Here is an 11,855-nt window from a genome sequence, read left to right on the forward strand (position 1 = left end):
GGGATCAGTAACGTGGGATAGCTCCTCAAGATGCCCTTGCCCAACACGGAGCTGATCAATTAAGCAAGATGAGAGTTTTCCGCAGAATTCCCACCTGCTTGATTCATGTTCCAGTAGTAGTTTCGAGTGTCATTTATGGCCTGTTGCTGTTCGTGACTTAACGGCGGCTCATCAGTGTTTGTTTCAGCGTTCACCATCGGGTTATGACGGGGAGAGTCCGATCTTGACCGTTGGTAGCTCGGCCTGTATCGCTGTCGTCGACGAGCAGGTGGTATCCATTGCCTCGTTCTTTCTGACCGCTCATCTGTTTGAGACGTCCGGTTCTGTTGATTCTGCCGTCGAGAAGTATTGTACGGATGAAATGAATTTTGGTTTTGATTGTTAGGACGGTTATTTTGTCTTACCATCCTTACTTGTGGAGTTCTGTTATTTTCTGTACGACGAAAGTTAGAGTCTTCCTGTCGTCGTACGCCAGCCGTGTTGTCATACGTTTGCCAACCCATCGGTTCTTCGCACACTTCGTAACTTTTAAGAAATGTTGTCAGGTCACGAATGTTCCTAGGAGCGTTGGCAAGGCACAGATGTCGCACTCGAAAAGGGAGCTGTTCGATTATCAAAGTCACCACTTCATTTTCTCGTAAACTGTCAAACAGGTTCTTAAAAGCAGCGTAGGTACTCCAGGCGTAACTTTCCATGGAGGAATTAGTTTGCCTAGAATAACGACGCCGTCGCAAAGCAGCAAGTTGTCGTTGTTTAGCTTCCGGGGAAGCAAACTGTGCCCGGAACTGTTCACAAAAGTCCTCATAGTTTCGGAACTGGTCACGGTTCGCGGAAAGCCAATGTTCAGCCGTTCCCACAAAGATTCGAGACAGCAAACCTACTCGACACTCATAAGATACATGCATTAGGCGAAAGCTAAGGTTTAGGTCTGTCAGATATTTTTCCGCTGAGTACGCTTCAATGTTTCCATCAAATTTTGGTAACTGATTTATGTCTGTCATGCGTGGCAAACGAATATTCCACTCTCTTAAAGGGGCACTATCCGAATCGGACACTTCATCACTTACTCGTCGTTCGTCAACGTCGTACTGTCCAACACGAGCTGCTTCTCGAGCAGGTACGGACTCACGCACAGAAGGTCGATGATCTCTCTCAATGTGCAAGGACTGCTGTTGTACGTACATTCCTGCAATGCGACGGGGCGACGAGATAATGTTGTGGCCCATGTTTTCGCCTACGGGAGGGGTAACAGTTTCCTCTCGAACAACTAAATTTGTCACACGCTGCCGAAGGTCTGCAATGTCGTTTTGTAGGTTCGTGTGGGTCTCCGTCACAGTCTCCTTTAGCTGGGTCCGCAGACCAGAAATGTCCTGCGAAAGTTCGGTCACTTGATCCTTCAACACGCCTACATCGGACTCAAGGACAGTCTGCTTGGACACAAGACCCTGTTGTTCTTCTTCGACTTGCCCAATACGTTCAGATTAAGATGTATTTGAACAGGAAGAGCACTTAGTTGTTGCATAATGTCACCAAGCTTTCCCGCTATCTGTTCATTACTATCCCTTTGTTTTTCCGATAATGCGGTGACGAACTGTTCTTGTCGTTGCCGGTCTCTCTCTTCTCTCTCACGTTCTTTTTGTTCCAAGGCGATGACGAACTGTTCTTGTCGTTGCCGGTCTCTCTCTTCCCGTTCACGTTCCTGGGTTAACCTGGCTTCTTCCCGATCACTTTCCTGACCTAACCTGGCCTCTTCCCGATCACTAGTGTTGCCCACGAGACGAGACTTTGGCCTGTCTCGTCTCGTGGAGTCTCGTGGAAATGCTGTCTCGTCTCGAAAATATTCGTTTGTCTTATGACACATGGTCAATCTCGTCTCGTCTCGAATTTTTAAAAGCCTGTCCCGTCTCGTCCCGTGGGCAACACTACCGATCACGTTCCTGAGCTAACCGCTTACGTTCTTTCTGTTCCATGGCGGTGACGAACTGTTCCTGTCGTTGCTGGTCTCTCTCTTCCCTCTCACGTTCTTTTTGTTCCATGGCGGTGACGAACTGTTCCTGTCGTTGCCGGTCTCTCTCTTCCCGCTCACGTTCCTTTTCAGCAATGGCAGCAATCATCTGATCCTGTCTCTCCATCACGGCCTTTATCCAATCCGGGATCACTGACACGGTGCCTAGCACAGGTTCCACCGGCCGCATCCTCTGTTCAAAGCACGTTTGACACAGCAACTCCTTGTCATTCTCGCCGACCACAGTCTCTGCTCGTGCCACACACCCAGTGTGGAATAAACTATCACAATTTTGACATCGGTATCCAGATTCTTCTGTCCAAGTAGTGCTGCAACACGCCGCTGTCGTCTCCTGTACTACGCTGCGTGATTGGCTCCTTAGGTTCTTCCTATCCATCTTCTGGGAAAGTGGCATGATTTTGGGAGGACACAAAACACTCGGGACCACTGGGAAGCACTTCACACAATGGGAGAAAGGATAATCTTCACTCTTCACGAGCCCCGCGATGGGCGCCAAAAACTTGCTACGTCCCGCGTAGCGGTGCACTTCACAAGTACACTTACCTTATAAGCTCAGCAGAGCATGCTGGATAATCCCAGGGTTCGGGCTAAGTTACTGCGTTCCTTCCCCTTGGATCCACAGGTGAAGTCCAATGACAACCCACGAGGTTGTCCTCCTGATGCAGGTATCCACAAGTACGAAATACACTTTCGAAAAAGAAAAACCGGAATATGTTCAACTTTACGTTTATTATAGACACGCACGTATATCATGTAAGACTAAAATTACAATTCAAATACTTCCGAACGGTACAGCACGAGATGCGTAAGCCTATCTTTCCCGTAACGCGAAGCACCTCTTGCTACTTCAAATCTCTCCGCGCAACTCCTAACCGTTTTCTGGAAGGCGAAAACACCTCCTCAGTTACACAGTGTTACCAGACACAATAACCTTTTAATACTAGGAAGTTTGATAAAAGCCAACAGTAATATATTAGAAATGTACAGTAATCTGGCACAGTGAATTTAGGTATGTGGTGGCAACAATGCAATGAAAAGCGCGTGATCTTCTCACACCACAAGGGTCTAAATAAACCAACAATGGCTTTCAAAATATAAGAGAAACGAACGGCGTTTGCCAGAAACATGAAACAACAAATAGATATAAGGAATTTAACTCAGAAATTATTAACTTAGGCTTCACTAACTTGATTAAAATGAAACTTACAACAATCTTTAGAATATTTAAAGGCAAATATATTTATGAATATATATATATGAATTATGAACTGTATAATACTAATAATAATAATATTATAAAACCACGAAGTAATGGCAAACTCGGAGTCATTACACAACATTAATATAAACAAGGTCAATGAGATCGAAGACCTAGGGGTTATTTTCGACACTAAGCTAACATTCTCCTTCCACGTCGAAAAAATTGTGAACGAAGCTTACAGAAACCTAGGATACATGATAAGAATGGGGAGGGATTTCAAGAGACAGAATACTCTAAAAACACTATACAACGCACTGGTCCGATCGAAACTGGAATATGCTGTCGAAATATGGAACCCTTTAAGCAAAAAATATAGTAATAAAGTAGAAATAATACAATCAAAATTCATAAGATACGTAGTTTTTACGGAAACTGGCATATATCCTCGCATTGAACCATATCAGTCCTTGGTTAACCAAGTTAACATGGTTTCCCTCAATGCCAGAAGAAACGCACGGTTACTTTGACTGCTGTACAAAACCAGCAACAACAAAATCCAATTGCCACAAATACTCGAACAAATACAATTCAGGGTTCCCAGCGTCAAAACACGACCAAAGGCTGGCTTGTTTCACTGCAAAACCCTCAAAAACCAATGTAATGAAACAATCGCCTATTCGGAGTATGTGTGACCTCTACAACAAACTATGTGCAACTGATCCAAATATTGATGTATTTAGAATGACCTTCGCGGAATTCAAAAGAGCAATAAAATATGTAGGTGACATGATCAATGTATAACCAGTATCCAAATCTGTATTGATATGATTATCATGTATTATGTATATACATGTGTATATATATATATATTTGTCAACCATCAATAAGAATTATTAAGGAGTTACTCACATTGTATGATAATCTTGTACTGTCTGAACACTGTAACTGGGATTTATCCTGTTGTATTCTATTGAATAAATAAATAAATAAATAAATACAGATTTAACATAATTACCCAGATTCTGAAAAATGTAAAATGTAGGTTAGAAAGCGTATAAAAGATGGCGAAATTACATCATTCCCGTTTTCTTTCTGAACGACGGTAATGTACAAAATATAACAAATGTAATATTTCTGAACGCAACCCAGAGTGGTATATATTAGTCTGGCAATGATTTATAGCAGTAAACAGCAAGGTAAGGAAGCAGGGACGTAGGAAACAATATTTTAAAAGCTTTCTCCTTATAGGGGCGGCAAATTACCATTTTATCAAGGGCGCTGGGGCGCCCAGCTACGTTCCTGTAAGGAACAATTAATCATTTCCTTCCAAGTGACTTGATGACTGTCAATGTGATTTATGTTATGCTAATGTATATATTAAGAAGGAGAAATAAAATAAACTTGTTTTCGACATGTTTATGGTAAAGAAATGCAACTTATGTGGCGGGCCGGATCTGGCCTATGTGGAGGGTCGGATCTGGCCCGCGGGTCGTAGGTTGGGCATCACTGCGTTTAGTTGGTCAAATATCACAGAACATACATGCCTTTACCCAAAGAGAACAAAATCACATAAAAAAATCACACGCAAATTTGTGCACAATGTCAAAATGAGGGGAAAAGCTCAATGAACGTCAGTGTAAATAAGTGTTTCATTATCACTTTTATCAGAATCCTGATCTGATATTTCACTTCCGTTTCCAACTTCTTCAAGTGTGGAAAGGACATTTCCACAAAAGATGGATCGTCAACTCGGATTCTTGCACAAGGTACTACACCGAAATACTAACGCAAAGGGCGCCACGTGGTTCGTGGGACCCACGAGTGTCTATTGTCCTGAAAATAAAACCCAGAGAGCGAAATTGCTCTGGCGGGTTAAGTGATATTTCCAAATATGAAGCTACTGAAAAGTAGATGGAAGTGCATGTTATTGCTTACAGGGACCACACGATGCCCGTTACGGGTTATCTGTCTGAAGCAGATATGTTGTGTGTATTCCTCAAAATGGATAAAGTTGAATCACAGACAAACGTTTATCTGTGGTTGAATATCGTGCAATGGTAAAATTCTTTGTAAAAGAACGTTTAACGCCAAAGAAAACTCATTCCAAGTTTATAAAAGTTTATGGGGTCTCTTTTACTTCTTCATCACTTAAAAATTGGCCGCTGTATATAAACGTGACCGTACCAGTTTTGAAGATGATCCATCATTGAACAAATGGATGATATAGTATTAGATGACCGGTGATTTGAAGTGTGTGAAATTGCTGAAGCTATAGGTATTTCGAAAGAGCATATAAGATATAGCCTATATTGCGCATGATGAATTGAATATGAAAAAGCTATGCGCAAGGTGGGTGACGCCCTTAACAACAGCAATCAAAAACGCATTCTCATGAAAAACTCTGAACAGTGATAGGAGAGTTTTAACAAAAATAAAACTGATTTTCTAGGTCAATTTATAACTATGGATGAGACACACCAGAATCGAAACAGCATAAAAAAACATGGACAGAAGCAGGTTATCCTGCCCCTCAAAAGACAAAGTCAGAAGGAAAGGTTGTAATTTTGGAATGCTCAAGGGATTTATTTTTATTGATAATATTCAGAAGGGGTAAAACAAGAACCGGAAAATACTTTTCTAATCTTTTAAATCCCTAGATGACAAATTCGTGAGAAAATACCCTGTTTGCAGAAGAAAAAATATAATTTATCAAGAAATGCACCTGTCCACAAAAGTGCTTTTGCAATGAGAAAAATAAGGGATTTTAACTATGAATTGATTGTGAACATCTACTATATTCCCAATGTCTGATTCCCTCCGACTTCTATCTCTTCCAAAAACTCATACTCTTCTTCGCTGGTCAGTGTTTTTCATTGAATCAAGACACGATTGGTATTTTGGAGACTTTACGAAAAGTCACTTTAATGGCTTTGGAACATCCGTGGAATAAACGTATTGATCTTAGGGAAGATTATGTTGAAAAATAAAAATAATTTTGAAATTATAAATTCCTTCTTCCATTGTTAAGCCGAGAACTTTTCATACCACCCTCGTATATAAAGTTCAGTTCTTAGTATCGAAATTTTGCCAAAAGTTGTTTTCTTAGCCAGGTAGAGCAATGATAACGATTATGCTGTTCACTTCTATATTATTAGCGTCGAAAAGTTGTCATGCATATAGTTGAAAATTTAATAACAAAGTGCTCCCTTTGTTCCTCATCCCAATCTCACACATATTCATAAATAAATATTATATTTTATGTTTTACAGAGCAAACTTGTCACCGGAATCAAAACTTCTGTTCTCTATGTTAATGGGAACGCCAACATCGTAACAATGGATTACGAAGTAGGGATACCCAATGATTTAAGAAAAAGTGTAGGTTTTCTACCAGAAGATTTAACCAGGTACGAACATAAGAATTCAATTTTAATAAGGTATATATAACTCACACTGGCGTTTATTTGTCGCATTTGAAGTATCTATTTCGAGTGAATCATTATTGGAGATTGATTTTAACCCTAGAACACTACCGTGTTCCCATATTACTGTATAACTACCGCTACGTAAATATTACGTACATGCAGTGAATGATTTTAAACATAAACCTTAGTGTATAAAATCAAAGTGCCAAATATTTTTTAATATTATTTTGTATGTTTTCTACATTTTGGAGTTTTTATTGTTTATAAAATATATGAGCATGGCTATATTAAATACAGAATATATGAAAATAATGTATTAGTTGACAAACTTGTACGTACATTAAGAATTAATGCGAAAAATACACAATGAAAACAAATTTTGCAAATAATTATAACATTTTTAACATGGAATAAAAAACACCTTAGAAAAAAATAGTGCATTTCTGTAATTATCCACATTCGGGACACTTTTTCTTTTGATGCTCACCACAAATTGGCTTCCCACAGGGGCAGTACGTAGTTGTCATCCTCCTTTTCTTGTAGTTGCAGAAACTGCAATACTTTCGGTTCCCTTGTGACGTGGCTGCTACTGTACTTGTCTCTTCCTTCCCCAGTACCTTCAAAATTGACTTTCTTAACTCCTGTGACAGTCCCGGATTTATTAGCCTTTGCTCCTGCCAGATCTTGGCCATGTTCTCATGGAGATGAAGCATGAACTGAATTCGTGAGGATGGTCTCTTTGCTGAGTTGTCCTGATTGTTGTAGAAGTTGTGAGTGTGAATAATGTAACCATTGATCGCTGCGATGTTGATCATATTATAGAAAAATGAGATGGGCCATCGCTTAGTTTTTCTTCCAGCATTCATTCGTTGGCACATTTGATCAAAAGCGTCTACTCCACCCTTTGTAGAATTGTAGGTCAAAATTATTTCGGGTTTCTTACTTTCACTGTTGATTGTTGCATCTCTGTGCATTGTTGAAATTAAAGCTACAATTTTGTTTTGTTTGGCCTTATATGATACTGCAGTTACATCGTCGTGAAACAGGAAGAGGCTTGATCCAGTCTTTCTCTTGAAAATCTAAATCTTTGAACTCTGGTGGTAGTTCTCGTTTATTTTTCTTCATTGTTCCGACCATTGTTAGTTTTTTTCTTTGAGAAGTTTTTCAGCAAGTGGAACACTTGTGAACCAATTGTCGCAAGTTATGTCCCTGTTGCTTCCAGCAACAGTTTCAACCAATTTTTCCACGTAATAATCTCCAGCTGGGATGCCCTTAGGCACGGAACCCTTCCCTACGTATGTATTTAGTTCCGGCGTCACAAATCATTATGATATTTATGCCATATTTATTGGGTTTAGATGGGATGTACATCCGGAAGGGACATGCCCCACGAAAACCAACCAACTGTTCATCAACTACAAGGTACGAGCCAGGTTTATAGAGTGATTTACAATTTTCGATCAGAATATTCCAGATTTTTGAAATAGCAGCTAACTTATCTTCTCTCTTCCTCTCCTCTCGTGTGACACGATTGTCAAATCGCAAACAGTCAATGAGAAACGCAAACCGTCTTTCAGACATGGTAATGCGATACCGGTCACCAGAGAATGATGAGTCGAACATAATTCTCGACGACAGATGGTTGTCTTGAAGAGCAGCAGCTAAAATGAGGAGCAATAGGAAAGCGGCCGCGGTGGCTCAGTCGGTAACGCGTCTGACTACCATGCTAAAGGTCCCGGGTTCGATCCCCGGCCGGTTCATCTAACGATGGAAGCGGCCCCGGCATCCACCCAGCGTCGAATAACATGGGTACCTGGGGGAAACCCTGGGGGGTAAAGGCGGTCAGGGGCGTGATGCTGATCACATCACCCCACTCACGACCGGATCAAGAAAGTGTGGGGCGTTACCCCCACACCCCCTATACGCCTTCATGGCGTGGTGCTATGCACAGGGGAACACTTTACCTTTAATAGGAAAGCATTTAGTTCCTCACAACTCAAATCTTGCAAAGAAGCATGGTTTGGGTTTGCATACTTAACTTTTTTAAGTCTAATTTCCTCATTTGTATGTACAAGAACTTCTTGCATTAAATCATCACTAAAGAATAGCTTGAAACATTGTTCTGCCCGTATGACATTTCGTGCATGTGCGGTTGGTCCAGGTCTAACGTGTACAAGATTTCTTGCAGCAGTCCTTCCCTCTTGAGTCACTCTTACATTTCCACATAAAGTCGTCTTTGCCTTTTACGAGGAATAACCAGAGTGTCCACAGGAGTTGTGTCCTCATGAGGTGTGACAGCTTTCTCAGGTATTTTCTTCCGATTTCATGTGGCCGATGACGTTCCACGCGTAGAATCTTCTGAGGTCCGCTTCCTCTTCTGCCCCTGTCCTGAGTCCTTGAAGTTTATTCGCAAACCTCTGCTTCTTGTATCTTTTCACATATTGTTTGAAGTAACTCAGTTTCATCAGGAACATATTCTGGATCATTGTCGCTATCGTAATCACTGATATCAGAGTCCTCAACTTCCAAAATATCTTCTTCATTCTCTTCCAGCAGCTCTTCTTCTTCACAACTTACCAAAAGTTCGCAAATTTTATCAGTTGTCAGACGTTTTTCAGACATTTTCACTGCGCGTATTACTACCGGCACGCAAATCTTACGTGAACACAAATGGCGTTATTACTACATGCACGTCAAAATTACGTGCAAGATTTTTCTTCTGTTACTATCGCTACGTATTATTGACGTACAGAGTACCACATAACGCACAAACTAAAGACGTTCACTGATTCCGCCCTCCTTACCACAGTGCTGCCACGTGCCTGACAGAATGCCCGAGGAGTAATACCATAGGCGGAGGGGTAGGTGGATGCGATGTCGGAGGTAGGGGAGGGAATTGAGCGAGAACTATACGTAAAGTTTACGTACGGTAGTGTTCTACGGTTAAAGTAAATAAATTTCATTTCTGGCTCATTAGAGATAATAAAAATAACATAAAAAACTTTTAATAATAGACATGCTATGATACATTTATCTTAAAAATTAATCTACTTTGATCTCTAGTGATTTCAGGCTTTCATATTATCCACACCGTCTTCAGCAATTCACTAATTTGTTGAAAGAAACATTTCCTGGTTCCAGTCAGCATTCCATCTACAGCGACTTCAAACCATTTGGTGAAGTTGAAGATCCTGCATTTTACATCCATGTTGTAGAGAAGAACCCAGTATAATATTTTCAGAAATCTTCAAAAGATGCAAGTTATATGTTATTAAAAATCTAATAACTTTATGTAGTATGTAAATTAAGAATGCTCAATGTAATTCTTTATAAAACAACAGTACAAATTTCTTGAAATGTTGGAATTTGAAAGCTTGAAGCGGAACTTCAATCCAACAAGCCAAAGTGGTTTGATTTTGACATGACACAATGACATATTTTGTATGTGTGCAAATCTTCTCATACGTTTTTTCTAATGTAACTGTTATGATGTTCGAAATACAGTCATGTTTTCCTTAATTGAAGCATTAAGATTATTCTTCTCTTGAACTGCCAGTATCAAACTTTTCTCATATGATGTACAAAACTGAACGTTCCGAAGGTTGTGAAGCATATATTTGTGAGCGAGAAACATCATATTAACTTACGGTGATTACTACCTGCACGTTAACAAGTTTATAAAAAAGATTTAACATTTATTTGGAGAATGTAATCTTAAGTTATAAGTTACAAGCAGTCGATCGCAAATATAATATCACACAAATTGTCCACCGCCACTACCATATTCACTTCGTTTTATGCAATTCGAGATTCAAGAGCTGAAAGAAAAAGCACTAGCGAACCAGTGGACAAATTCGGCATCTGAATCTGTTTAAATGCATTCCTGAAAGATAGAACTAAATGAAAAGGAACAGAAAATAGCTATGGAGAATTTGCCTTGTATTACGTTAAAAAAAAAGTCGACTAGAGAGTGCTAAATTTGCTCTTCGCCATTCACTAGCGCCACCTTTGAAAGAAATATCACAATATTATGCAGCCTAGGTCGAGTCGTTACGTTTATGGCGGACTAAGAACATGTTCCAGCTTGTTCTATACTGATAAGTCGAAGTGTGTTTAGTGTGTTACGCTTTGTTTAATATTTTCACTGGAGTCGTGTTGCAAATACTGCAGATTAGGTAAGCATTTTAATAAACATTGTAGTTGCTATTAATTTGTAAAAACATATACTGTATTTTTGTGTTACCTACACATCTTATGAAAACTGTTCAGTCATCTAGAACAGTTATTGTTAGATTTTATCATTGAAAGAATTGGAAATAAAATGCATTTAAGTAATTTAATTACAGTATGTAACATTGTTATTCGTACACATAGAATTTCCGAGAAAAAATGTCATACCTACTAGTAAATATATCATTTTCATATGTACCTGGAAATTAATGTTAATGAAGGTTTCACCAACAAATGTCAATAAAAATGTATGTTCAAAGTGTATAAACAGAGCATATAATTTGTGTGAAAAGAGATAAACACGCTGTTTCATGCAACATTGTTATTCGTACAGGCAAGAGTTTCAATCTTCCTCGCATACAGCGCCACCGCTATTCGGGCGATTTCGTGCAGTTTGCAACTTCGTAACAAGTTTGAACATGCAGGCGCGCTCCCCGTCAAGCGGAATGCTGGCGTTGGTATTGTTGTAGGCCTATCGTCTATCTACCAGCGTGTTCGAAATGGGCAAGGTGAAGGAACTTAGTTCCGATCTGAAGGATGTTATTATAAATTTGGCCCTTAGAGGTTATTCGTTAAGAAAAATTGGACAAACAGTCAATAAATCACACTCCACAGTTCAATACATAGTAAACAAATTTAGAGAGGAAGGTTCAACGCAGAATGTGCCGAGAAAACCAAAAGGGAGACGGTTAATGAACGCTTTATTTTGAAAAAAAATGTGATAAAACCCCCGACTAAGTGTTCCTCAGTTACGACCGTTAGTAGAAAATGTTGCTGGCAAAATGATGTCCGATCAAACTGTCCGACGTGCCTTGTGGAAGCATGGATATCATGGCAGAATACCACCAAAGAGGCCGTATGTATATAAGGTGAATCGCAGGAATTAGTGTTGCCCACGAGACGAGACGAGACGAGACTTTGGTCTGTCCCGTCCCGTCTCGTGAAAATGCTGTCTCGTCTCGTGTCTCGTCTCG

The 11,855-nt window shown here is 40.0% G+C and overlaps 1 protein-coding gene across 2 annotated transcripts in view; it reads left to right on the forward strand.

Annotated features, from left to right (window-relative positions):
* Gnmt (Glycine N-methyltransferase) overlaps positions 1–10,821 on the forward strand; it is a 52,308-nt gene extending 41,487 nt beyond the window's left edge. The window contains exons 5-6 of one of the 2 annotated variants that reach the window (XM_083111291.1): positions 6,497–6,633; positions 9,724–10,821. In XM_083111291.1, the coding sequence (XP_082967417.1) occupies positions 6,497–6,633; positions 9,724–9,883 (297 nt within the window). In that variant the 3' untranslated portion in view covers positions 9,884–10,821. Of the gene's footprint in view, positions 1–6,496; positions 6,634–9,714 lie in introns of both variants that reach the window. The other variant, XM_083111292.1, reaches the window with a different exon arrangement.
* Positions 10,822–11,855: the final 1,034 nt, after the last annotated feature.

The sequence above is a fragment of the Lepisma saccharinum genome, chromosome 25 (genome assembly GCF_977018435.1).
Source record: "Lepisma saccharinum chromosome 25, izLepSacc3.1, whole genome shotgun sequence".
Taxonomy (NCBI): Eukaryota; Metazoa; Arthropoda; class Insecta; order Zygentoma; family Lepismatidae; genus Lepisma; species Lepisma saccharinum.